Source organism: Chelonia mydas, chromosome 16 (genome assembly GCF_015237465.2).
Source record: "Chelonia mydas isolate rCheMyd1 chromosome 16, rCheMyd1.pri.v2, whole genome shotgun sequence".
Taxonomy (NCBI): Eukaryota; Metazoa; Chordata; order Testudines; family Cheloniidae; genus Chelonia; species Chelonia mydas.
The window spans coordinates 16,257,135-16,282,281 of record NC_057857.1 but is presented as its reverse complement, the minus strand read 5'-3'; the positions used below and the strand labels follow the sequence as shown (position 1 = coordinate 16,282,281).

At 39.4% G+C, this 25,147-nt stretch overlaps 1 protein-coding gene across 7 annotated transcripts in view; it reads left to right on the top strand.

Annotated features, from left to right (window-relative positions):
• The window catches only part of CCDC180 (coiled-coil domain containing 180), a 41,135-nt gene that overhangs the window by 15,238 nt on the left and 750 nt on the right, over window positions 1-25,147 (top strand). For 4 of the 7 annotated variants that reach the window (XM_027823559.3, XM_043530511.1, XM_043530513.1 and 1 more), the window contains 25 exons: window positions 52-225; window positions 1,659-1,774; window positions 2,347-2,473; window positions 2,949-2,973; window positions 3,066-3,436; window positions 4,770-4,987; window positions 5,683-5,858; window positions 7,226-7,406; window positions 8,783-8,929; window positions 9,242-9,386; window positions 9,623-9,739; window positions 10,269-10,367; window positions 12,478-12,564; window positions 13,316-13,506; window positions 14,444-14,514; window positions 16,119-16,296; window positions 17,131-17,205; window positions 17,746-17,812; window positions 18,592-18,733; window positions 19,273-19,433; window positions 20,383-20,520; window positions 21,244-21,355; window positions 22,288-22,393; window positions 22,887-23,025; window positions 24,489-24,699. In XM_027823559.3, coding sequence (XP_027679360.2) covers window positions 52-225; window positions 1,659-1,774; window positions 2,347-2,473; window positions 2,949-2,973; window positions 3,066-3,436; window positions 4,770-4,987; window positions 5,683-5,858; window positions 7,226-7,406; window positions 8,783-8,929; window positions 9,242-9,386; window positions 9,623-9,739; window positions 10,269-10,367; window positions 12,478-12,564; window positions 13,316-13,506; window positions 14,444-14,514; window positions 16,119-16,296; window positions 17,131-17,205; window positions 17,746-17,812; window positions 18,592-18,733; window positions 19,273-19,433; window positions 20,383-20,520; window positions 21,244-21,355; window positions 22,288-22,393; window positions 22,887-23,025; window positions 24,489-24,620 — 3,495 coding nt within the window. In that variant the 3' untranslated portion in view covers window positions 24,621-24,699. Of the gene's footprint in view, window positions 1-51; window positions 226-1,658; window positions 1,775-2,346; window positions 2,474-2,948; window positions 2,974-3,065; window positions 3,437-4,769; window positions 4,988-5,682; window positions 5,859-7,225; window positions 7,407-8,782; window positions 8,930-9,241; window positions 9,387-9,622; window positions 9,740-10,268; window positions 10,368-12,477; window positions 12,565-13,315; window positions 13,507-14,443; window positions 14,515-16,118; window positions 16,297-17,130; window positions 17,206-17,745; window positions 17,813-18,591; window positions 18,734-19,272; window positions 19,434-20,382; window positions 20,521-21,243; window positions 21,356-22,287; window positions 22,394-22,886; window positions 23,026-24,488; window positions 24,700-25,147 lie in introns of those variants that run through there. The other 3 variants (XM_043530512.1, XR_006286178.1, XM_043530515.1) reach the window with 3 other exon arrangements.

Here is a 25,147-nt window from a genome sequence, read left to right as displayed (position 1 = left end):
AGTCTAATAATAATTTAATGATAATTTGTTCTATCCGTTTGATTGTTTTAGAGAGACTTTGAGGATCTGGCTAAACATATTGAACAGGGTTGCAAAGACTTGTACAAATATTTCCAGCAAGCTATTGTCCTTTGGGATGAACATCAGCTCAAACTGTCCCAGCAAGAAAACGAACTTCAGGTGAAACTGAATGAGTGCCGGCAGAAACATGAAAACCTAAATCAGGTACAATCAAAAGTCTAAAATGTTGGTGTGGTGTAAAGAAACCACTTCCTAGCAAAAAGATGCTATTGATATCCAAAGAATCCTTTATAGCAAGTATAACTTAAAATGGGAGTGTTTCTAATGGTTTCTGCGTTTGGAAGGTGGCTGCATACTGCTAAGTGTATTAGTCTAATATCTGATACATCCTCTGAGGGGGACTATATCTTATTATTGGCAGGGGAATGACCTCATTTATCTAAATTGGTATTTTCCAGCTCTAGCAACTAGAACCTTATTATTACTCATATGCGGTTGCATGCACATTCACAAGGAAAGTCTTATGCAGTTACAGAACCATGCATGTATATTGAGTTATCACATCATATTTGTGTTCTGTGGCTTGATAAAAGGATATTTTCAGGGCATTGTTCAGAATCTTTAAATGATTTTCGTACCTGTCAACTTTTGGAAAGAAAGCAGCATGGTCTCCCCTCTCTATGTAAGATCACTTTGCCCCTTCTGGAATGTCTTGTGCAGTCTCCCTGATCTCCCTGTGCCTTTGGCAGAGGAAGCAGTAAGTGCCAATGGTGACTGAATTATTGGATATAGAAGCCTAGTCTGGATGTCTGTTGTTCATCAGTCAAGATCTCACTTCTACCAGGCTTAATAGAGCCCCAAAGAAGTGGATGAGGTAGTGCTGCTTGATGATGAATTTACCAGGCCAAACATCCCAGATGGGAACTGAGACAGAGGTGTTCTCACAAGTTATCTAGTCTTCACTGTTCTTTTGCCTGGGCAAATTCTACCCATTAGAATCTTCAGTAACTACTTTGGTCCTGAAATGATGGGCCACTATGACTAGTCCAGGTGTCAGTGAGACTCTGGAGGTAGCTGAGGAATCCATTTTCTCCAGAAGCAGAGGTGAGTCTTTGACTCTTCCTGTGGTTCACTGGAGTGCCTGACTGCAGTGAGTAGTTTTGGTGAGCTGAGATTCACATCACTTGCCTTGGCCAGTGACAAATGTGTTTGCAAAAGAGCAATAGCTTTGGAGTAAATGCATGTAACACTCACAAGGCATGTGCTAGCTCTTTACAATAAGTTCTTGATAGCTTGAAACTGAAATTCTCTTACCTTATATATATTCTTTCCCTCTATTATTCTCTTTCTTACATGCATGGGCAAATACACATAGTGCTGTGATCACTTATTCTTTTTTAACGGGCACTGATGCCTCTGATTCGGGGGAAAACATTCTGTCCGTAAATAGACATAAGGAATTGGAGACAAGATAGATCAAATTTTGAGCCTCAATAATGCCCCTTTAAAGTATTATCTAATGTATAATTAAAATACAGACGTGTACATGAAACTAATTACTTGAATCGTAAATAGATATGAAATATTTGGGCTTCTTACAGCTTTATGCTTATTGTTTGTTTTTCATATGGGCCCAGATAAGGGAAGCTAATCTGGATATAATTTTGGACAAACTGAGAACACAAAGCTCTGAGGGAAAGCTGAAGAATCTTTTAGGAAAGGCCTTTGCTTCTCTGGATGACATTAGAGCTGGGTATGTATTCTGGATTGTAGAAAATGTGACAAACATTCCGAGTGAGGGATGTCCAAAGCTTGATAAGACCATTCCAATCACATTTGTGTTGTATTTTGAATGCATTTGTAGAAAAGCCAAAATTGCACTAGCTACTTCACCTTCAGGAAGACTAATGTCAAATAATGTACTCTCCTGTCTTATTGCATTTGCTCAGAGTGGGCAAAAAACTGTTGGCGCAAAACTCCGCTTTTTTAAAGAGTTGGGGGGAAACAAACAAATAAATAAATATGTGATTTTTAAAAAGTGTCTTTCATTTGAATGTCTTGGGTTGACATCATTAGTGTTGTGTATTGTGCTAAGCTAGTCCAGGATATGCTAGCATAAAAATTAATGATTTAATCACAAGAACATTGCAGTAGCCCTGGAAATTAAAGATCTTAGATAATGGACTACATAGGTCAGGAAATTGATTTATGCCAACAACTTCACTTCTAGATCACATATTAGATGCAGATGTATATTATGTTCACATTTAATTTTTATTATATTATGTAATGAATTCTCTTAAATAGCAACCTGGTATTTGACAGGTATGAGGCCTTTCACCAAGACATCGTGAAGATAGTATTGTCCTACCCAGAAGCTATACTGAAGGAATTGATTTCTTATAGTGCATCCATTGGCCAGTATTTTGGCGTAAAGGAAGTCTATAAACAGGTATAAAGACAACAAACTTCTTATGATTTGAAATTTGGCTGATGCATTGTTGTTTCATTGTTGGGGATCTTGCATTCAAATCCATTTAGATTTGATCAATCAAAGATTAGATCAAATGAAGAAGAGTTTTGGCCGCCATAGGACTGAGGTTCATTGGCAGAGCTGAGTGAGGGAGACTTTTTGCATTATCTGCCCACACTGTGCTTACCTCCATTCTGGTCTCAAATCTGTCATTTTCATGGCCTATGTTTCAACAACTTCACCTACATTTTAAAACAGAAAAATTAGAATTAAAAAATCATTCAAATCTGGATTACATTTTAGAAACGAGTTCCTTTTAATGATAAATTATTACTTTGAACTTTCAAATGCTGATGGAGTACATTAATTTTGGAAAGTGAAGTGAATCTGATGTTATTCTAAACGAGTAACTTGTCACCTTTGTTTCTTTTTCTTCTCAATCTTATCCGGGGAGATGGGCTCTGCATATGAAGAGCAAGGTAATGTCTCAAGAGTACAAATCTTTATTTTTTTAATCTGTGCTTCTTTGGAATGTGACTGATGACATTTCTGTCTTATTTTAATTGGGAAGTATTTGTTGAAGACTCAGAAGTTGAAAATATGGTAGAGGCGACAGGGGATAGCCTTCTACAAGAAACTGAAGAAACAGAGCAACAGGCTGAGAGCTTTCCACAAGGAAGTACAGAAGCAGAGCAGCAGGCTGAGAGCCTCACAAACAAAACTGAAGAAACAACGACAGTCGAGAATGAGGAGAGCATTGTACAAGAAACTGAGGAAACAGAGAAACCAGGGGATGGGGAGAGCACAGCTCCAGAAAGTGAAGAAACTGAACACTTAGAGGACAGTGAAGAAAGTGAAGCAAATACGTTTGAGGATGGAGACAGTCCTGCACAAGTGTCAGAAGAAATGGATTATTTGAAAGATATTCTTCCTGAGTCTGAGGTAGGTCTAATTTCTTCATAAAAGTAAATCAGCTTCAGCACAAATGCAAATCTTTTTGATGTTTATACAACCAAAACACATATGGATCTTTCCTGTATTAGTTTAGTGACGTTCTGTAATATGTACCATTAGGTATTTAGAGCAGCTGTAGATTCTGTATGTGAGATGATGAAGCCCATACATTAGTGCATGACCATTCCCTCATGCACTTTTCCTGTCCTTTTTCCAAGAAACAGCCAAAAAGAGACTTTTCTGACGTGGGTCTGTTTCCTTCCTTCATTTAGTATTGTCAGCCCAAGGTGATGATATAACACTATCTCTATAGCTCAATGTATTCTTTTCAGGTCTGTACTTAGTGGAGAACCTAAATGGTCAGTGCCGCAATGTAACAGACCCTTTTATGTGAGTGGCGTGCCTCTGAATAGTTGGGAGTTGGTGGCAAGACATTAAAAGAAAGTTAACTAATTAGTGTAGTACTAGTCCCTCATTGTATGTCTGGCCTTGCCATGTGTGTGTTCTGCACATTTCAGCAGCATGATCCTGAACTGGAATCCTTCTCATCCCCTGGCATTAATGGTCCTATTAGGTCAACCCAACTGGGAACCAGTAAGCATTTTGCAAAGGTTGTCTCAGCTGAAAATCACTCTTTGCTTTGTGTATTTTACAGCTGACAGAAAGAAAAACTAGTTCCTAATTGTAATATTGCTTTGGGGACATAGGGATAGCTGAGGAAACTCTCTCTAAGTTACAAAAGAGCATTTCAACAAAAAACTACAAAGGCAATTACAAAATCTATAGTGAAACTAGACAACCTTTCAGCCCATATATCCGAGCATTTGCAGCTCATGTTTCAAAGGGATTGAAATAATAATAAAACTCAGCAAAGAGGATATATCTGTATCCAGATCTTAATAAGGTTCTTTAAAAAAAAATCCAAATCATGCAGACCTTTTGCTGGCTATGCTGTAAAGTTTCATTTGTATTATTCCTGGAGACACTGACAGAAGTATTGGTGACCTGAAGCTAGTGACCACCCTAAAATACTAGGATATTCTTCATTTCTCTGTAGATTGAAAAAAATGGAATGACCACCTTCTACTTTTTGCCTTGCACAAACACTGCTAGGCTAACAGCAAAGTATCAGCATGCTGAGATGCACAAACTTGCTTGCTCATTATAGCTTTGTTTTCCAAATTAGGAATCAGAACATGGCTCATGATTCTTGAAATCCATAGGTTCTCAACATTAACCTGTGTATGGCCCATGTTAGTAGGTCTTTAAAAACTTGTCAGTAGCAAAGATAACAAATGATGATTTCCTGTTACCTTTCTAGGTTCTGTTCCATGATTATGGTCAGGCTGAAAGCTGTGAAGTAATAGCAGAGGTCTTCACCACCTCTAGTGGGAACACTTACTCAGTCCTTGGGCATGAGGAGACAGGCAAGACCAAGACCTCCGAGATCTATTATGCTGAATTTGCAGAAAAAATACTTCCTGTGTACCTGGAGAATGTGCTTGTACCAGACAGCTTGTTTACAGAGCTTAAGAAAGAGTTAGTAGAGTGTAGTTTGTCCTTTTTTCTTTTCCCTAAGTAATTGACAAACCTCAGAAGGTTTGGAGGTAAAGTTTGAATGAGCATCCAAAAGTTATCTTAATGCTACCCCCTTGTTATTATTATTTCCAAAAGAATAATAAGAAACATTTTATATTGCATTCCATCAAACGTTTAAGTCGTAGTGCACATCTGCGAGGAAGGTGTTATCCTTATTTTAAAGACTGAGGCACTGAGAGGTTACTGCCTTGTCCAGTCACACAACAAAGCACTGGCAGAGCCATGAACTCAAAGCATCTAGCCTCCAATTCCTTGCTCAAAGTTCTGAATCCTGTCTCTCCAAGTCCCTTTTCTTATCCTTCATTTTGACAAAGCACCAACTCTTCTGCAGTTGTATTTTAGCAGTTGTATTTCTATTGAAAGCAGTGGATTAACTATATCAGAGAAATCCAGGGCAGGATGAGTGAACTGAGATGCTGTAAAGAGAATAACAAGTTGGGCAGGCTAATATTATTTATGTTTGATTGTTGTGCGATTGGTGAGAAACCTTATCTCAGTGGAGTCAGACTCCTCAGAGCTTGTTTTTTTTTTACTGAGATCTTTGAAGAGTTTTTCTCCAAAATGAAATCCTTTGTCTCTCACACACATGCATGCACTCTGTCTCTCAAAGCAATGTGTTTGCTTTTCAATCATAGGATCCGCCTCCGCTTTTTTGAGCACCTCGAGAAGTGGTTTCCCCAATCCTTGTCCAACTCCTGGATCATTGTAACAGCCAAGAAAGAGGAGCTGAATTCGGAACTGCAACTGCGTCTTCACATGCATCAGCCAAGGCGCACGCACATAGAAAAGGATATCCATAATGTCAGAGCTGGTACATATATTCACTTTGGGCATCACATCTCTTTTTTAGAGCTTTCTGAGTGTGAGACATAACGTGGCACAACAGTGGCTAGTGTTAATTGATTCAATATTGGGTAATAATGTGGGTTCAAGGGAACCTTTTCTAGCTCCTACCCTAAACTTGCTAGTTTCTTACATATTGTGGGGGGGTTTTAACTTTCCTTTTTCATAGCTCACATTTGTTTTCTCCTGGTTCACACTAAGAAGAGATTCATGAATGACCCTCTGAGCTGATTATTAACAATGCAGAGCATCCACAGGTCCCATTGAAGTCAAAAGGAGCAGTGCATGCTCAGTACCTTTGAAATTCAGCTAATAATGTTTTGTTGTGGCAGACAAAAGAAAAAGGGGGGATTTTAGAATAGTTTTAGAGAAAGAAGTGACAAAGTTTAACAAGAGCCTGGATGTAGGAGAAGGATTGAGGTGTTGAAGGTATCCCTGAGGTTTAAAGCTGGCCAGAAAATGAAATTTCTATCCTGTGGAAAATGTTAAAGTGTAGGAAAAAATTACATCTCCATTTGGGATGAAAAACAGAAACCTCTATATTTTTCGCAGGACAGACATTCCAAAAAATTTCATTTTAGGTCAGCTTGCTATCTGGCTGCCTGGAAGGCTCTTGTCAATGTCTCTTTCCCTCTTATATCCAGCACTCCAGCTCTCTGCCTCCCTGTCTTTCAGTCTCCCTGCTTCCCCTCCGGAGAGGGCAGGTGGACAGCCAAGACGTTCAGTCTCCCTGCTTCCCCACAAGCTTGGCTGCAGCTCCCTTTCAGGCAGAGAACTGGGAAGCTATCATTTTGATTTTCCTAATGGAAAATCAAATTTTTTTTTTCAAAATTGAAATTTTCCCACAGAAAAATTTGGCTTTGCAAAAGGAGCATCATCCATTGGACAATCATTCAGACAAGAAATTTCCCAACCAGCTCTACTGAGGTTGCAAGTCTGGGTGATGAGAAGGATAGTGGAGATGTCAGCAATGACTGAGAAGGGAGGGAGAGGAGAAAGCATAGGAGCAGAGGGGAGAAATTCACATTTTAATGTATTGAGTTTGAAATAAATCCAGGAGAAGTCAGAGAGACATTCAGAGATGGGAGAAAAGTCAGGGATACAAAGGCAAATTTTCCTCTTCTCGGTGCTAATTTCATGGCTGATGTGAGATCTTGCCTGGTTTGTTTTCACCCCTCTTTTCACACCACCAGCCATCTTCTACTGAGCATAGTGGCTAGTTGTTGGGGTAAGGCAGAGTCACCTGTGTTGGAAGTCAGGAGCGGTCATGTCATGCTCGGGCTCAATCCAAGCTTGCGGCGATGGCCATCTGAGAGTATTTTCCTTTCCTCTCAGCGGAGTTGCTTCTTCACCAAGACCGTTTGGAGTGTCACTGTGCAGGGGTGGTGGAAGCTTTGACCAAGGAGAAAAATGAGTTTATGAAACTGAGAGAGGACCAAAATAACATCAGCAAGAACTTCGGCAGAAGGATCCAGGACATGGAGGCCATCTTCCTCAGTTCCACTAAGGCTGAACAGTAAGCACATCATGAGTCTCATGATTTGTGAGGTTTCCCACTCCTGGACTACATCCTGAGTCTGCCTTATCCTAGATTTCCTGAACAGCAGCATGTATCATTGTCATTCTTTGAAGCATTTATCGTACTGTTTGATTGCCAGACAGCTCATTTGACTGAGGTAGGATCATTTGATCTGTCCACCTTCAGCTGGACAATAACTCAGAGTGGGACAATCTTTACCAGGTTCTTTTGTATAATGTACAGTCACGTGACCCTGTGATCTAAAACAGAAAAGCTTCAGCTTAGAGGAACAGATACTTGTACACGCTGAGATCAAAAAGCTCATGTATCTGAGACATTTATCATTATCCAGCCTTAGTACAGTATTTATTGCTCTTCTGCTACTTTTAGGCTTCTCAGCCATGTTTTACGGCAATTATAATCATGAGGGAACAATGGTGTGAAAAATAAAACTAAATACAAACACACTTTATCATTCCCAGGATACTAGAAGGCATGTCCAATAATGTTTGGGCAAAAATGAAATAACAAATGGAAATGACAACATGTAAATAAATAAGAGGAAAATTCCATTTACATTCATTTATTTGTGTGCGTGTGTGCCCGTCTGCGTATATGTACTAACTTAGCTCACACAACTATTTCTCACAACAATGATGGTGTCCAAACTATGGAATAAACATAAAGATTGGACCACACTGAGTTCTTTTTTTCCATAATATCCTTTGCAAGGGAGACACGTGGAATGCTTTTCTCACTTTAATCTCCATTCCTTTGAGTGATAGTCTTTGTTACAAAGAAATCCTTTGGTTAACTCAGTTAGACTCTCTGTTTCCTCTCTCAGTGCACTGTAAAACCTAGAAACCCCAGGTACTGTGAAGTCAGTTACTCCAGGTCTCTTTGGCAGAAGTAGAAGTTAATATCTCAAGACCAACACCTTCTGTGCCATTACTCTTTAATGTGTTACCTCATAAATATGAATAGGAAAAGTAAAGCCTCTCCAGGGTTTATCTCCCTGCTAAGAAACTAAAGTCAGTGGTGAATTTTATAATAATTTTAGAATAAAGTAGAAAAAGCTTGTTTCATGTATCCAGATTTTATCCAGGCTACCTATCCTGTACACTAGCAGCAACTGGCAAGTTAGGTTATGATAACACATGTATAAGATTCCTCTTTCATAGCACTGATTGTTTGCTAGTAGTGTGTCTGCTGTATGCTGCCACATCAAAACATTCACAATGGAAGGGAAACAGAAGCGCACTGATTAAACTCTCATTCTTCTGGTACCTCCAAGACCCAGCAGCCTTTAAAAAGGAATGTCTACTCTTCCATAGATTTCCCTGAAAAGGCTGTCTTTTGTTATTTGCTCTTAGGTTGGTTGCTCTAAGCAACTCTCTGCACTCAGAGCTGCTTAATCATGTAGAAGTTATCCAAATATCCCTGCGGAGTTACCGGAATTATTTAGAAGAAGCCTTGGGGAAACTACGAGATTCAAACGTGGACTTTCTTAAAGCTTGCAGGTATAAGGGGGAGGTGCGAGTGTGTTTATTTCTATATCAATCTCTGTTTGCCTGGCTTGTATGGTTTTATTTCTCTCTCTCTCTCTCTCTCTCTCTCTCTCCTTGTCTCCTTACCTAAATTCTGTAATTTATTGTCAAGTCAGCACAATAAAATTCAAGTTCATCCTTTAAAAAAGTGTATTGCTAATATTATAATAGTGTTTTCATCCCATGAAAAAATATATATAATAGGGACTGTTCGGCTAAGGATTCTTTTGAGGAGATGGCAGAACCCTAAGATAATTACTTTCCTTTCTCACCTATTGTTTTCAGATTGTTTTCAGAGGGAGGTAACTTTTCTCCAGAAGAGGTGGAGTTCTTCTGTAAGCGTCTAGAGAAAGAAACGGGACGCATTGACTTCATTGAAGGCTTAATCATGATTGATATGGAGAAGATGGAGTCAAACTACTTAGAGCAAGTGGGCAGATCTTCATTCCCTTCTAGTGTTCAAATTCCTGGCTGCTGCTCATGTAACCATTGTAATCCCCTGTGTTCCTAGATTTTGGTTGTGAGACTTTCTTAGATTTAGTTAATATTTGTGTGACATGATAATAATGGAAAATGATTATATAAATGCTAAGTGTTATTATTAAAGGCTAAGAAAGACAAGTTTAAGACTGATTTATCTCCTGATTTTTGGCTTTTGTTTTCAAGGCTACTGAGGTTATCAACAAGTTTGAAACAAAATTCCATAATCTTGCAGTGGATCGTCTCTTCATGGAGAAAATCCAGCGGTTTCTAACAAACCTACAAGTGAAAATCAAATCAGAGGTACAAATACAAATTCCAGAACTTTAGTTTGGTTCAATCTCAATCATTTATATATTTCACTTATTCTATCCAAAGGGGTTTTGGCTGGGTTTGGAGAGACAAATGCACAGATGGGACATAGGTACAATGTTTTTATCTATTATTTAAGGACTTGTGTTTTCCTCTGTCATTGCCATCCTGGAATCTAGGGATCTAGGACCCAATCCTGCTCCTGTTGTAGTCAAGTAGGATCGCACCCTAGGTTTGCAGCACTTCACTCTAACCACCTACAACTAAATAGACCAGCCATCTGGTTGATGCAATATAGGCCATGAAAAAAGAGTTACTGTTGTAAATCACTGAATTTGGCTTCCATTTTGGGTACCAGTGAGTCAATGTTTTTGTTCTTTGAAAATAAATAGTGTGCTCTTTCATGAGGATCTCTGTGCTTGCTCTCTCCTGGAGAAATCTTTTGATAGTTCTATAAATGTTTGAGTGTTCATTTATCTCAACTGGGTTTTCATTTCACTAACATCTGCTTCTGTTCTAGGTGGCAAACTCCAATTTCCAGGCACAGACATTAAACTCTTCTTTGGAGAAATTCCTTAAGAAAATAGATGCTTGTGCTCATCCTACTGTGGATAAAGAAGTAAGTTCCAAAGAGACATCATGTAGCTGTATGATGTGCATCTTTGTGTGTGTCTGTTAGTATCCACCACAGTTCATTGTAGTCAAACTGGCATGACATATTGTATTGAACTATAGAGGGAAAAGGAGGATATTGCCAAACCAGCAATAGGAAAAGTGCACACACATAAATATATAGATTTTTTTTTTAAAAAAAAAGTCAAGAAAAATACCCAAGAATATAAATAAAGCTTCTGAGAAACATGCATTTTGGTAATGAGGCTGCAAAACTGGCAGTGCCAATCAATCCTCTTTAAATTATCAGAAAGTCTTCTTACCTGCTTTTGGAACAGTGAACTATCAGATTCGTGCAGCTGCCTACTGTTTAACAAAGGAAAAATTCGTAATACATAATACAAAATCAGCTACATCCAGGGTCATGTGGCACAGTAGGTTAATGCATAGGCAATTTACTTGAGGAGCACTGAGTTCAAATTCTAAATTTTGACCTTGTTCATAAGTGGAAAATTAGTTCACCCTGAAATGAGTCTCCATTTGTGCACATCAAAAAAATCACCAAACAAGTTGACGCGGCATTCTTCGCTCCTGTTGTGGAGAGGCCTTACTCTAAGGTGTCCAAGGTAACAAAGGGCCAACTCAGCCTGTTACACAAAATTGTTTATAAAAATCAGCAAAACTTGAAGCAAGACTGGAAGAAACAAAAGTTTACTGCCACTACCCAAGGACTGTGTTAAGATCCTGACTGGTGAATAAAGGAGAATGGAATCGGAAATTAATTAACTAAAATTGATGTGTTGGAAGGTTGTCTTACTTGGTCCTTTTGGGGTCCTTAAAAAGAGACGGGGAGGGAATCAAGATGCCAGGATGAAGGAAAAGTAGACTGAAAGGAATTAACTTTATCATTATGGCTCACACTCCTATCATCTCTTATGACACGGGGTCCACCATGATACTATTGAGCCTTCGTCAACCTGATCCTGAGAGATGTCCTGGCCAGACTAGGCCAGAAATAGGGATCCACACATCAACACCTGGAATGTGTCATGTGTCTTTTACCTTCCCAACCTTATTTCTTCTCTTTCCTATCTCTCTCTTTTTTGCCTTCTGTTTAATAAGAGTCTGGCTTAACTGACCAAGACTATCTCTATCGCAACACTGCCGTGAGCCCTTGACCAATGAGGCAGCTAAAACCAGTGCCCTAAACAAGTTTGCCAGGTTTTGGAGTGGCTGATGAGGCCATGTGTTTCTGTAGCAGTGAGGTTGCAGGTGAAAGTCATCACCAGAGACAGATGCTGCATTTTCTGTCTGTCTTTGCTATTCTTTGCTCTCCCCTTCTGTGTGTATTTGTTTTGTGTAGTCTTAAAGGAAGCAGGACTGGATTTCAGCAACAACAACAACATCAGTTCCAGACCATCTTAGCTAGTCTTTTTCTTTTCCCCAAAAAGGACAGTTATTACCATCTAAAAGGCTGTCAAACAGGAGGTTCTCACTACAAAAACTCTCTACAGCTAAAAAAAGAATAAGGGATATTTTTAAAATGTAAACTTTTCTTAATACTCTACATTTTAAATGATTTAATTGTTTTTCCTTCCTTTTTCTATATCTTTAATAAAAAGTTATAAAGATTTTTAATGACATTTGTTGCCCTGGGCTAAGCAGGCCGAGGTCTCTGTACTCAAAACCCTCAATCATGTTAAGCTGTTTAGTGTTTTTTCAGTGATGGGGTCAGGTTAACACCTTTGACTCTCGGGGTCCATTTATTCCATTGATATTAACACTACAAAGTTCCTTCTCCATGCTTCCTCGCCCTACTATATCACAGCTGGTAAGAGTCATGAGAAGTTGCATTGGTAGAGACACTAAAACCACTAGTCCTTCATTTTCCTGACCAGCATATTCACACTCAAAATTATTTTAAAAAAAGAAAAACATCAGCTTCTATAGGCAGTGAATTGATCCCTTGGTTTCCACGAATGCCTAGATACAAGTGATAGAACAGATTAGAAACATCTTCGACAGACAGATGTGATATGCCAACATGTTTGGTACATTCTAAATTTTCTACCATATTGAGCAAAATACTATCCACATTATCCTTTCCTTTTAACTAGGCTGTGACTTCGGAAGAACTGTATGACTTTGCCAAAACTGTGATGAAAGAACTGAAAAAAAGGAGCAAGTATCTCAATTGCCTACTGGTAACGACAATCATCCCCTTCTGTACTGTAAGATAACAGGAGCCGGAATCGCTGTATTTTGTGTAATCTTCGGGTGAATTTTACTATTCAAATGCAAACTATTTTGATTACTCCTGTATTTTAAAAGGTTTTCAGAATCCATATTTTGAATTTTCAGGTAAAGCGTACGTATGCCATTGAATTTCAAATGATCACAAGCTGCCCAAGAGGTGGTGATATAGGGCCCAATCTTGCAAGGTACTGAGTGCCTTCAACCACCAATGAGGCTATCAAGTGTTGAGGGTGCTCAGGACTACTCAGGAGATGCTCAGCACTTTGTAGAAGGTGATCCTTAATGAGAGGTTGTGCTTGTGCATGCATGTGTGTTTGAGTGTGTTTTTAAAGGTTTCTTTAAGGAATTCAGATGCATTTGCTGAAGGCTTTGACGGGATAGCAGATTTTGTATCAGGTGATTAATCTTCCTTATTGGTTGGTACATCTTCTTTATAGAGTGTTTTATTTTGTAAACTCGGAGGCATCATTATTATTAATTATATTTATTTGAAGATTGCTTGTAATAATTATAGTTATACTTAACTCTCAACCTCTCATAGCTGCAGAAAGGGGAAAAATCAACTGGAAATGTTTCTAAGTTATAAAACTTTTTCATCTAGCCTGTGGGGCAACACAGATGGTAGCCGGCACCTCCATGGAGTAGTATAACTGCCTGTTCTCTTTAGTGATATCTAATTTTGTTTTCCTCCACTTCCAGGACCCCATCCCAGCTCAGGTAGAGTTTGCATTACGAGGTTCCATTGCAGCTGCAATCCGATCAGAGAGTCTCAAAGAGGAGAGTAGGATGATGGTTATGGGGACAGATAATGTTCCACTGTTGAATCCAAGCAGAATTGGAAAGTCAGTAATTGATGATGTAGCAGTAAGCGTTATCAAAAATTTACTCCAGTAAGTAAATGTTCTCTGTCCCTAAAGCTGTTAGTCTTTTAACTTACTTAATTTTTTGCTCACTGTCATGTTGTGCACAGGAGGCAGTGTAAGCAATTCAAATACATATTTATTACTTTTGCCCAACAATTTATGTTCCTTTGTGTGTCTTGACAATTTTATTCTTAACTGTTGTTTCAACTAATTTGCCCAGTACTGATGTTAGACTTACTGGTCTATAATTGCCGGGATCACCTCTAGAGCCCTTTTTAAATATTAGCGTTACATTAGTTATCTTCCAGTCATTGGGTATAGAAGCTGATTTAAAGGACAGGTTACAAACCATAGTTAATAGTTCCGAAATTTCGCATTTGAGTTCTTTCAGAACTCTTGGGTGAATGCCATCTGGTCCCGGTGACTTGTTACTGTGAAGTTTATCAATTAATTCCAAAACCTCCTCTAATGGCACTTCAATCTGTGACAATTAATCAGATTTGTCGCCTACAAAGGATGGCTCAGGTTTCACTAGTTCAATTAAATTTCACTAGTTCAACTAAAGTGCTGTAAAAATAGATGTTAACTGGCTACTAGTTTTCTGGCTTCAAGGGCTTTGTTTGAATTAAAGGGAGATAAAATGTTACATAAAGGTAAAAGTATGAGGAAAATGTATAAATGTTAATGAATAATTAGACAGTGGATGGTGTGAAATGGCAAGCTCCAGACCTTTTCAATAGCATGTTTGAGTGCACAATTGTGCTTGCAGAAACTTCCAATTTACAATTATGCTAGATCATTTGAATTGTTCTCACGCAAATTATTGCAGTTAGACATGCATTTGTAAATTTAGCCCTAACATTAGGCAGTATCTCAGAGATTAAAGTGCTCTCAGACCATGACAACAATAGAGAACTGGTAGCTGGGTATTTAGAAGCCACATAGATCTTAATTTTTGTTTCAGAATTCAGCAACCAAAGAAATCTCCAGAACTGCGGCATGAGAGAGATGATCGCTCACAGTCAGTAGCAGGAGGTATGCAAGCAGTCTTTTTATTGCTGAAGTTTTCTTTCTTATGGATTGACAGAAAGAAATATATATTTTAACTGGAAACTCTTAAAATGTGACTATATATTTATATCTCTGAGCAGGAATAAAGTACATATCAGCCTACTACAGGCCATGTTTTTTCTTGCTTGCATCATACATGCCAGTTGACTGGGTATGTGTGCACCAGACATCCTTTGGGATATGGTGTGCAGGGAAACATACTGGATAGCCATATCTCCTAGTACTGTCTTGAGAGGTTTGGATGAATCCTGTCCTGCTGCTTATGAGAAGGAAAGAGGCCCCCTACACACTCTTTGTCCCCAACCATATGTGTCAGTATACAGGGGACAAGACTTATCCCTATATCTTTATGTGAGTTCATATATACTCCCATTAGGAGAAGGCAGTGATATTCTCTCTCTCTCTTTTTTGTTTTTGTTTTGTTTTAAATGAAGGATTTTGTTGGTTTAGGTAAAGTGTTTGTGACAGCTGTTCATGTAATTCCATTGAGGTTTTGAAAGTGGCAGCTCTCCATATAACTCCCATGGAGGTTAATAGGAGCTTTAGAGCTAAACCCCATGCAGCACTTCGAAAATGTAGCCATGATGGAGATCCAGTAATAGAGTAAGCCCTCTTCCCACATCCTTGCCTTGGTCCTAGACATGATACAATGTGAGCTTTCTCAGGCTGCCTAATCAATAACCTCCCTCTGACATGGAGAGTCCACTCTGGGCTAGCCATACCTGCTCATTTCTGAGCCTCCCTTAAGCAGACACTGCCATTTGTGTCAAACATGTGGTAGTTTTATGAGGACACACATTCACCAGAGGCTGAGTTGAGGCCATCAAACTCAGGTCACTTAGTACTTCAAGTTGGACTTAAACTCTGATGTGAAAAATGAAAGCTGAGAGCTGTAGCCAGAAAAGAACCCAACTTCTTATGAAAGAAGCATCTAATCAGGCAGGGACAAATTGGTTTGGATGAGATAAAAATATGCTCATATCTTCATCCAAACCTTTCTGAGGTTCAGAAACTGTTTGCTTAACTTCTCTGTATGTTTTCCACTTGCTTTTGTTCTTAATTTAGTTCAGGACCTGAAGTGGAAATACCAAAACACAATGAAGCAGACTGTTCTTTTGTGGCTGGATTGTACCCTTGTCTTAACTGGCACTGCAAGGGAATAAGACCCCTGAGCCCTTTCTTACCTTTGTGAGATATACCTGGATCTTGGGCCTGCATCTGGTGCAGAGGGCAGCTCCTAGTTTCTAGATTCTCTTCCCATGAGCATATAGATGGGATGGGGCTGGAGGGAAGCCAGGAGTGGCAGAGGCTCATACCTCTTCCCTACCCAAAGGTGATGCAAGGAGCCCTTCCCTGGGTAACTGCTGGGACAGCATACCTACATCTTGCATAGAGTAGCACCTAGACTTCTGGGTGCTGAATCCAATTTAGAAACATCTTGATGTTTTCTCTTCCCTTGTGTCAATTAATGTGAGGAGTACTCAGCATGGAAGTGAAAACACATGCTGTGTAAATGTATAGAAATGACTTCAAATTTGACTTACAGAATTTACTTCTTTCCTTATAAGGGATTTATCAACCCATTTATCAGCCGATTTATCAAGCAACTTATCAGGCTCCCACAGCACAGAGAGGTTCTGTTTCAAATCTGCAGGCTGAAAATCCCCAGAACGCTGTTCTTTATACCAATTTATCTGTAGGACCCAAGATGTCTACCTCTGTAAGCAAAAAGTTCTCAGTGGGGAGGTAAGGACTATGGAAAGAGAAACTCCAGCATCTTGTGTATGTGGGTTTTTTTTTTTTGTCTACTTCTCTTTCTTGTCTAACACTAGCCTGCTTTCCATCCTCCCACACATTCTCACTACTGTTGGTGTGAGCCTTTTCCCCAGCAGTGCCTACCATCTGGAACAGCTGCGCTGTGTATTTGTGCCTTATCTGCTCGCTCTCATTTCAAATCGCATCTCAAACCTCACCTCTACCTATTAATTTCTCTCTCCCTCTCCTATTTCAGTTAATACAAAGGGTTTGGGGATGCAGGTTGATACTAAGTTGTGTGTATGTAATATAAAAACACACAGTAATTTCCAAATATATGGATGTGTGTGTATATTATTGACAGTACAGACAACACAGGTATTATAATTTTCAAATGTGGGTGCCTAAACTGGATGTCTTATTTTGGAAACTCAAGTTGGCTCTTAGACACATTAAATGGGCATTTATGTGGCTAGATGCTAATCTGTATGCAGTGTAGTTGTAGTGATATTGATCGCGGGATATTAGAGAGACAAGGTGCGTGAGGTAATACCTTGTAGTGGATCATCTGTTCTAAAGGAAGGTCAGGAAATAGAGGATCTGGAGGGCCCATAGCAAGCAGAATCCTGAGAACGTCTCTATCAGATGATAATTTTCATGTAATATAAATGTGGGGCATGAAAATCTTCCCAGCTTTTTTTTTTTAATTTGATAACGCTCATATGACCATAGTATCATAAACAACTGGCGAGAGGGGGTGGAGAGAGACTATGTATTAAAAGTCTGAATTCTTTTGAATAAAGTAGAAAATCTTTGCCTTTTCAGCATACAAAAATACTCCAGAACAGGTCGAATTGACAAGAAGTTCCACATCTTTGGAGAGAAGCCTAAAGAATCTGAGTAAGTTTGCTCTGTATTTTGTAAAGTATTGATCCAATACATCATTAAATTGCTATTTTTGTAAAGCTAGATTAGACAATTGTACAGTCTTAATGTGAAGTGTTAATTATAGGTGTGGTTGTTTTATATCATTTGATGCATTGGACAAAAAGGGGTGGGACACAAAAGGAGAAGGGGTGGAAACCTGTCAAAAAGCATAATGATGGAAGCTAGGGGGGAGCTATATTATGTATGCCCTTTAGTGTAGAAATTTAGCTGGTTTTGCCTTTTTTGTTATGCTACACCTAATATTTTCTGCATGGGCTTTTGTATGTGCATTTTACTCTTGTCTTTGCTTGCCTTGAAGAGGAGCTGTACCCAGAGGGATGGGGTCATCTTAGGCATTCTTACAGCAACGTACAAATATATGTTATTTACATTGTATTTATGATTATTTTAATATATGTACCTCTCATATTCAATGAGATAAAATGTTTTTAAAAGTCAGAAATATTCCTAGTACCAAGTACTTTTTGGATTGTCATTGTGTTTTGGTTTCAGTCATTTTAAGGGGATTATCACCTGTATTCTCTGGGAGGGTAATGATACCTTGCTGTATCTTGCTGAGGTAAGAAAACTTCATTTTCTGCAGTAAATTTCTACTATTGTGGATTTACTCCGGTAGTAGCTTAGCAATTTGATTCTACTATATTGCATTGGAGCTCCACAATAATTTTTCTTACTCTATTAGTGCATCCAGTGTATAATAATAATAATACTTAATACATGCATTGGCTTTTATATCTTAAAGTTCTGTACAAACAATAACTAAACTTTATACCATCCCTGTTTGGCAGAATAGCAGGTGTGGATGAATATACATATCTCTGCCATAGTTATGTGATAGAAAGGCTTCATTACCAACACAACTCAAACCCTGTTAGTTGTAACGGGGTCAGACGGTAGGCGCAGATTAAGACAAAATGGAGGTGAAGAAGTCTTGGTCTCAGTTTTTCACAGACTATTATAAATATACCAAAATGCCCTGCTTTTAATGGCCATAACCACACCTCAGTGTCATGAAGTCAGAGCCTACAACATCACCTTAATAACAAGATGATTAGGAAAGCTGAGATCAGAGACTGGATGTGATCTAGTTACAAGGGAAAGAGATTTGATAATACGCCTGATATCTGGTAATGAATCTGCATTCTCAGCAAACATTCCCTCTCTGAGCTCAGGTCAAAGCTGCTGGTAAAGTTCAAGTCGGGGAGGATAAAGGTGGCACAGAATGAAGGGGAGGTTGAAAGCCCTAAAGATCCACTGTACTGATATATTTGCAGTGGTTACTCTTAGACTGGACACTTTGTCAAGTCCTTTTCTTTACCACGTCTTTACCTTCCAAAGGAGTTTTACCGAAAGGATAAGCATCAAATCACAAGGCCTGAATATCTGCAAGAGACGTTTGACCATTGTGCAGAATTGTTTGGGCAAAAGCTCCTGTCTTATCAGAGCCAGACGGACGATTACCATAATTCCTGCCTAATAGGTAAAATCCTAGGGCTTAATACGTTGTCATATATATCAATTGGAATTGAAAACTGAAATGATCAGAAGTCCAGAGTTTTCTTAAATCAGTCTTGGGCCAATGCCAATGGAAGAAGAAGGAACCAGAGTAGTCTTAGTATAAATGTAAGGTCCTGTTTTCATTGAAAAGGCTGGAATCTCCGCTTTCAAATTGTGCAGTTTTAAAGCCTAGTTATGTTTCCGCTCCAGTCAGTGGCAATGCTCTTATTAACTTCTGTGGGACCAGAATTGGGCCAATTACCTGTAACTGGAGCGCTGTCAGTTACTAAAATTATGTGAGAAAGACCACTGCAAAAATATTTAATTGAAAGACCTGTACAAATGCTTCATGACCTGTGTGTGTCTCCAACCACTGGTCCTGTGAAAAAATTATCCCTGTGAAAGAAAATTCCAGTCACTTTTGGCACTTATACTATACATTAGTTTGATTGGTTTCTGGTTCCATGACGTCAATGTCTGTATGTGACACAAACCTTCCTCTGGTTGTACCTTTTCCACCAGAGTTCTGGGATCAGTTGAAGTTGTTTGAAGAACATCTCCCTCATATCTCCCATCTGGTTATCGACAGCCTTCTCAAAGAGCATGAGCAGCAGCTCAGACACTTCACTGATCAGATCCGGCAACTCTTCAAAGAACAGCTGGAAGAATGGGACAATGCAAAGGTATAGTTTATGGGCATGCTGGAATACCCTTCTGCATAAGGTATCCACTGTGTGACAGAACATGTTATTGTCATTTACATTAAACTCATTTGCTTGCTTATGCCACTGACTCCTAAACTACCCGCTGATTTAATTTCCTAGTTTCAGTCTCATGTTTTTAACTAGAATAGTTAAACTTGGAGGCAAGTTCAGGCTTTCAAAAGCATGTTAGGATTTTGTTTTGTTTCCAGTATTTTTATTTGCTGTCATATGAATCTCTGTTCTTTGATTAAAAAAAATCTCTAAGTGCTGTGTGTTAAGCGGAATGGTGATCCTTAGTTGACACTAGTAAGCTTGTGTGCACTATTCCTTTGGGAGCAGAGAATCTGGAAGTTCTGTGAGTATTCAGTGGATCAGGGCTGGGCACTCCAGAGGAATGCTCTGAGTTCTCAGGTGCTATGTGCTTCTCGCTAACCTGTACAGAGAGAGCGAAGCCTGCAAAGGCTGCAGGACAGTGCTAGTGCTGCCAGAGGCTGGTGGAATCAAGGGTCTGACCCACAGTAGCTACAACAAGACTTCCTCGTGCTAAGGGCAGGTGATAGAGGTGCCTCACAACACAGGGGACCCTTGAGAAGCATCACAATATCACTGATATCTCAGGGTTCTCCGCTGAAGCCTATCTGCTTCCCTCACCCTCTGTCATCTCTCTGTTCCCACTCTGATCTACCTGGGGATTCTCTCTGTGCAGTTTGTTGCTGTTCTTTATAGGGGAATCAGCTGATCCCTGCTCAGGTGTATCTCCTTAGTAACTAGGGTTAGCTGGCCCCAGGCCTTTAGCCATTAAAGGGCATGCCACCCTGTTACAACCGATACACAAAAGGGTTGTGTTTCTACTCATCCCTCTTTCTCTCTAGGACCTAGTCACACATTCTTTACAGAAAATGCTAATGATGTATTTGTTTGATTAAAGGCTGAGAACAAGAACAAACTGCGTCCAGCTCTGGGGCACCCAGACAACTTACTCCAGCTGGAGGCTTTGTGCCAGAAGGAGTTAAAAAGACAAAAAGACCAAGCTGATGGGATACTCCTTAACACCCAGAAACTGCAGGTATGAGTGACATACTAGACTGTGGCTTGTTAGAACCTATTTGATTTCTTGCTCAAGGTCAGAGGTTGGAGTTTAGGGTGCATTTTACCCCCCCATTAAAAGTGAACTGGAAAAGATTTTTAGTTTTAGGCAGCCCCATTAAAGACAATATCATTAGACTCTTAATTCTGTGCTGTCACCACTAGACCATGCTTTCTTCCTAAGATTGTAGTCAATCTGTTGTTCCCATGGGGTATTTATTCACAGTGCAAACTGAGGAAAGGGATGAACTTGCATTTGTCTGCTCCCATAATGACAATATTCTGGGTTCTGAAGCTAGTGTTGTAGTGATGGCATGTGAGAATGGAGTAATGGTGACATCTCCTGGTTAGCTATCTTAATTGCAGCAGGTGATGAGTGTTTTCCCTGTGGATGTTTCAGTTTTCTGTTTAATCATATTGTGCAACTCTTCGGGCAGATTCTGTCTAACTACACAGATCTTCTTGTGCCATTTTATAATTTATATCAATCTGATCAGTGACTTGTTTGCATTCGGAGCATTCCAAAGAGGCCACTCTGTGAGCTTTTCATAAAGTGCTGCTCTGTAGCTGTTGCACAAAAGCAAAGTTGGAGAGTTGTGTAACTCTTCAGAGCTGCTCTGAAAGGAGATGAGATTCTTTGGAGGGAGAACTTTTCCCATCTGCACTCATACTTGAGTCCTAAATGATAACTGTGTCCCCATAGGCCTGTGCTGCTGAGTGTGCCCAGAAATTTGTTTCTGCGCTAGCGAGCCTCACAGAAAAACTGCTTCTGGAGTTGGATGAAAGTATCACCATTGATGATGTACAAGTAGCAAGTAAGTCAACTGAATGGAACACTTACCCAGTTCTCCACTTCCTTCTTGATGCTTTCAGTAAAATGTTGTTAAAAGGAGAAATAGAGTTCCTTCTGTAATCTTCTGCACTATTCCTTCTAGGATTGCATATGCCTATTGCTTTTCATAGCTATATTTCATTATACTGAATAACTTGTAATACCAAACGCTGTCATCCATTGCTTTTTTTTATAGTGTTCCTTGTCTAAAGATTTCAAGGGAAGTTTTATGCAATTTAAGTTTTGTAAAAAGTACCCAGAGATTTGGATGGGTGCTATTCTGGTTGCTTTTCAGACTAACTACAAGTACAAATTTAGAGTTTGTGATTTCAGATCAAGTTCTCGAGAGCGACATATTTGCATCTCCCTTCTTCCCTGACTGACACTGTAGGTGAGGTTCTGTGCTGTGCCCCTTGGAGATGCAGCATAGACAGCACAGACCAGGGGGAGGAAGTGGTGAGGGTCCAATGGTAGTTTGTGCACACAAATTCTAAGTTGTCATGGAGGCTAATGCAGCCCCCGGCTGCTCTAATTACAGCTGCCTCCCAGGGCTGCCTGTTAACTAGTTTGTAGCCCAGAACCTTACCCCTGCCACCCCCTACTCTGGGTCTTGTGATCAAACCAGAATTGGCCCTGAGGATGTTCCAGCACCTCAGTCCCACCACATGGCAGTTCAGGATGCTACTAGCAGGGTTCTAGGCCCAATTGGAAAACTATTTCTGTGCTCTGGTGATGGGGTTTAGGAATAGGAGACCCTTGAGTACTGTGAAAGGAAAGAATTTGGATGATCCACTGACTTTTGCAAAGTTACCTCTTGAAAACTGAAAGTATCCAGTTTGTACAGTTGCTTTGGAGCAATGATATGTAGCTGATCTTGTTTTGCTGTTACTAAGTCTGTCCTTTGCTATGTCCCAGAAATTGAAATGCCAAAAGAGAAGATCTCCACCTTAATCCGTTGTAAACAAGCTGGGCTTTCTTTAGAGATCCATGACATTAAGCCATTAACTGAACGTGGCAGCAGGTATCACTAGTATATATTGAATGCTTCTCTGTACATTCTGTCAAAAATGCTTCTGGGTACTGTCCACACAGTTTTCTACTATACTTGTTGATGTCACTACACTTGTTGAACTTCCTAAGTTCTACCCACAACAGTTACGATGTTGTTTCTCTAGTAACTAATGTCCTTCAGAGAGGGGGGAAATGCCTACCTCGGGACAAACCCTACCTGGTTTGATCATGTGACCACATATTAATCAATGGGATTCACACATAACAAAAAACAAAGCATTTTTTTGTTCTAGTTTTTTTTAAATAACTAAATTCCCCACTCCTAGGCTAAGAATATGAAAGACAAGTATTAATCTAGATTCTGCTTTTGTGGAGATTTCTTTCTGGAAAAAAAAAATCTGTATTTCCTCTTTAGGTATAACTAGCGCTAGAATCATTCTACTCCCTTACTCCTCCTCCTCCACCAAAAAGTTTTTAAAAAATTTCTTGTTTGTGGTTTTAAGGACTTGGCCAGGAATACCCAAGACCACGCTCACAGACGTTCCAGACCATATTCTCTGCAGAGAAACTGCCTCTGTAACAACAGCCAAAACTACTCTGGGTCATGTTGCAGCAGAAGAAGCAAGAGATGCAGCCTATGTGGTTTGTGCAGGGGAGAGGTGTAATTTCAGGGGGCTATAAGAGAAGAAAATGTATCTGCTCATAAAACCAAGGCACACTGCGAGTCTTTTCAAAGATTATAGTCAAAATCAGTGTGACTAGAAATCCCCTCTCATTTCCATTTCTTTATGATGGTGACAAAAGTAGAAAGTGCTTAAGTGATTTCTGCTGAGAGCCTTTTCCATCAGGCCCTTCCCCACTTTTCAATAGGACAAAACAATGAGTGTTGCCAGAACAAATGATCACTGTTGTATGTAAAGTTGATGATGATGTAGAGTTGCAGTTTGGAGAGTAACAGTGTTGTCAGGATTTCCCCCTCGTGCTGTTTCAATACAGCACTCATTTCTCTTCCCAAAGTCTGCAATTTCAGTTTTGGATCACAAGGCTAGTTCTCCCTTGGAATGGAATGGGTAGTAAGATCCATTCCCATTTCCATCCTAAATCCTGAGTCATCTCAGATTTCTCTTTCTGCCACTAGCAGGGTCACCCTCTCGTCACTTTGGTCAGTAGGAAAAATGAACAGATTCCATTCCAGACTCCTTCAAAGCCCTCCAACTCACATTGCAAATAGCTCAAAGAACAGCAAAATCAGAGGCTGGGGAAAGGTGCTTTGTTAAGTCCTCATGGGAATAAAAGATCAATGCTGCTGGGCCAGTTCTGGAAGTGACTTTATTTCAACAATCATTTTGTATGGACAGTAAAAAATATATATATTATGGCAGAGGTAGCAAGACCATAAAACCGTGTCAGTTTTATATGTGTAGTAATGATGATGAAGCACTTGCCTCAAAACACTCCTGTGAAGTAGGAATGGTGTATGCATAGATGTATGTAAGTAATATTAATCAATGTATATATCATATAGTACATACATGCTGCACAATAAAATATATTTTGGTAAGGCAAAATGAAACAATGAAGTGTAGGTTCAAGAAAACCATTTTCATTTTTAGAATAAGAAATCATTTGTTTGGTCTGGAGGTTTTAATGATGGTAGAAGGTTCAGAACTTCCCCATCCTGTCTAGGTGATGTACCTCAGAGCAGCTTCATCACACAGTTTAGCTCGTCTCTCTGCCTTACTGAGTTGTAGGACAAAAGTAGATTTGAGACTTAAAGCCCTTCCCCCTTCTAGAACAGGTAGATCTTTAGTCACATGAACTCATTGAGGTGAGACAGAGAATCTTACATTTTAACCCAATGTATACTTAAAAGCAAAACTTAAATATTTATTTTGTTTATTTCAGTACTCATTAAATAAAGGAAAGGAAAGAAGGCAATGAATAATTAAATACCTGTGTAGCGCTATTGTCAAATATGGAAAACAAGTGGCCAGTACACAATCATTTGACACAGCAGGGCAGGGCAGGGCATGGAGTTAGAAACTAAAAGAAATGGCAGGTATATCTGATCTTAACCAGTTTCTTCTTTTTGGTTATTTGTTCAGAAATATAAGCATAAGCTGGAAGAGGAGTTTGCCGAGATTAAGGAGGAAAACACAGCCCAGCTAATGAAGGCTCAGCGCTGGGAGGGTTGGTGGAAACAATCTGTTCAGAAGATAAAGCAGCTGTATGCTTGAACCTCTTGTTACATGTAAATCTGTGTTGATAATATATCAGTGTCTTTGTTCTACAAATAAAACTTTATACTTTACTTTATTAGAGGAAAAAGTATGAACATCCTGCAACTTTCCTAGAATAATTGGTGAATGTCTGTAACTGGTCCATGGACAGTCCGTCTTTGCTGACTGGTCTATGTCCAAAGCTGATTCTGTCATGAGAATAATTAGTTGTTCTTGTGTCTCTTTATAACAGCCGCTAACTGATGGAGGTTAGGAAGAAATTTCTCCTCTAGACTAGTTATTTTATAATTGTCCACTATTGGATTACTTGAACCTTACTCTGAGGCATTTAGTACTGGCCAGTGTCAGAGACAGGATGCTGCATTAGCTGCACCACAGCTCTGATCCAGTCTGGCAATTCCTGTAACTAATGTACTTGATACCAAAAGGCTGGTTGGTCTGTAATTAGAATAATCTGTAACACCTTTTTAACATTGCTGCCCCCTGGAATAATAGCTGATTATATGGAGACACTGGCTATTTTT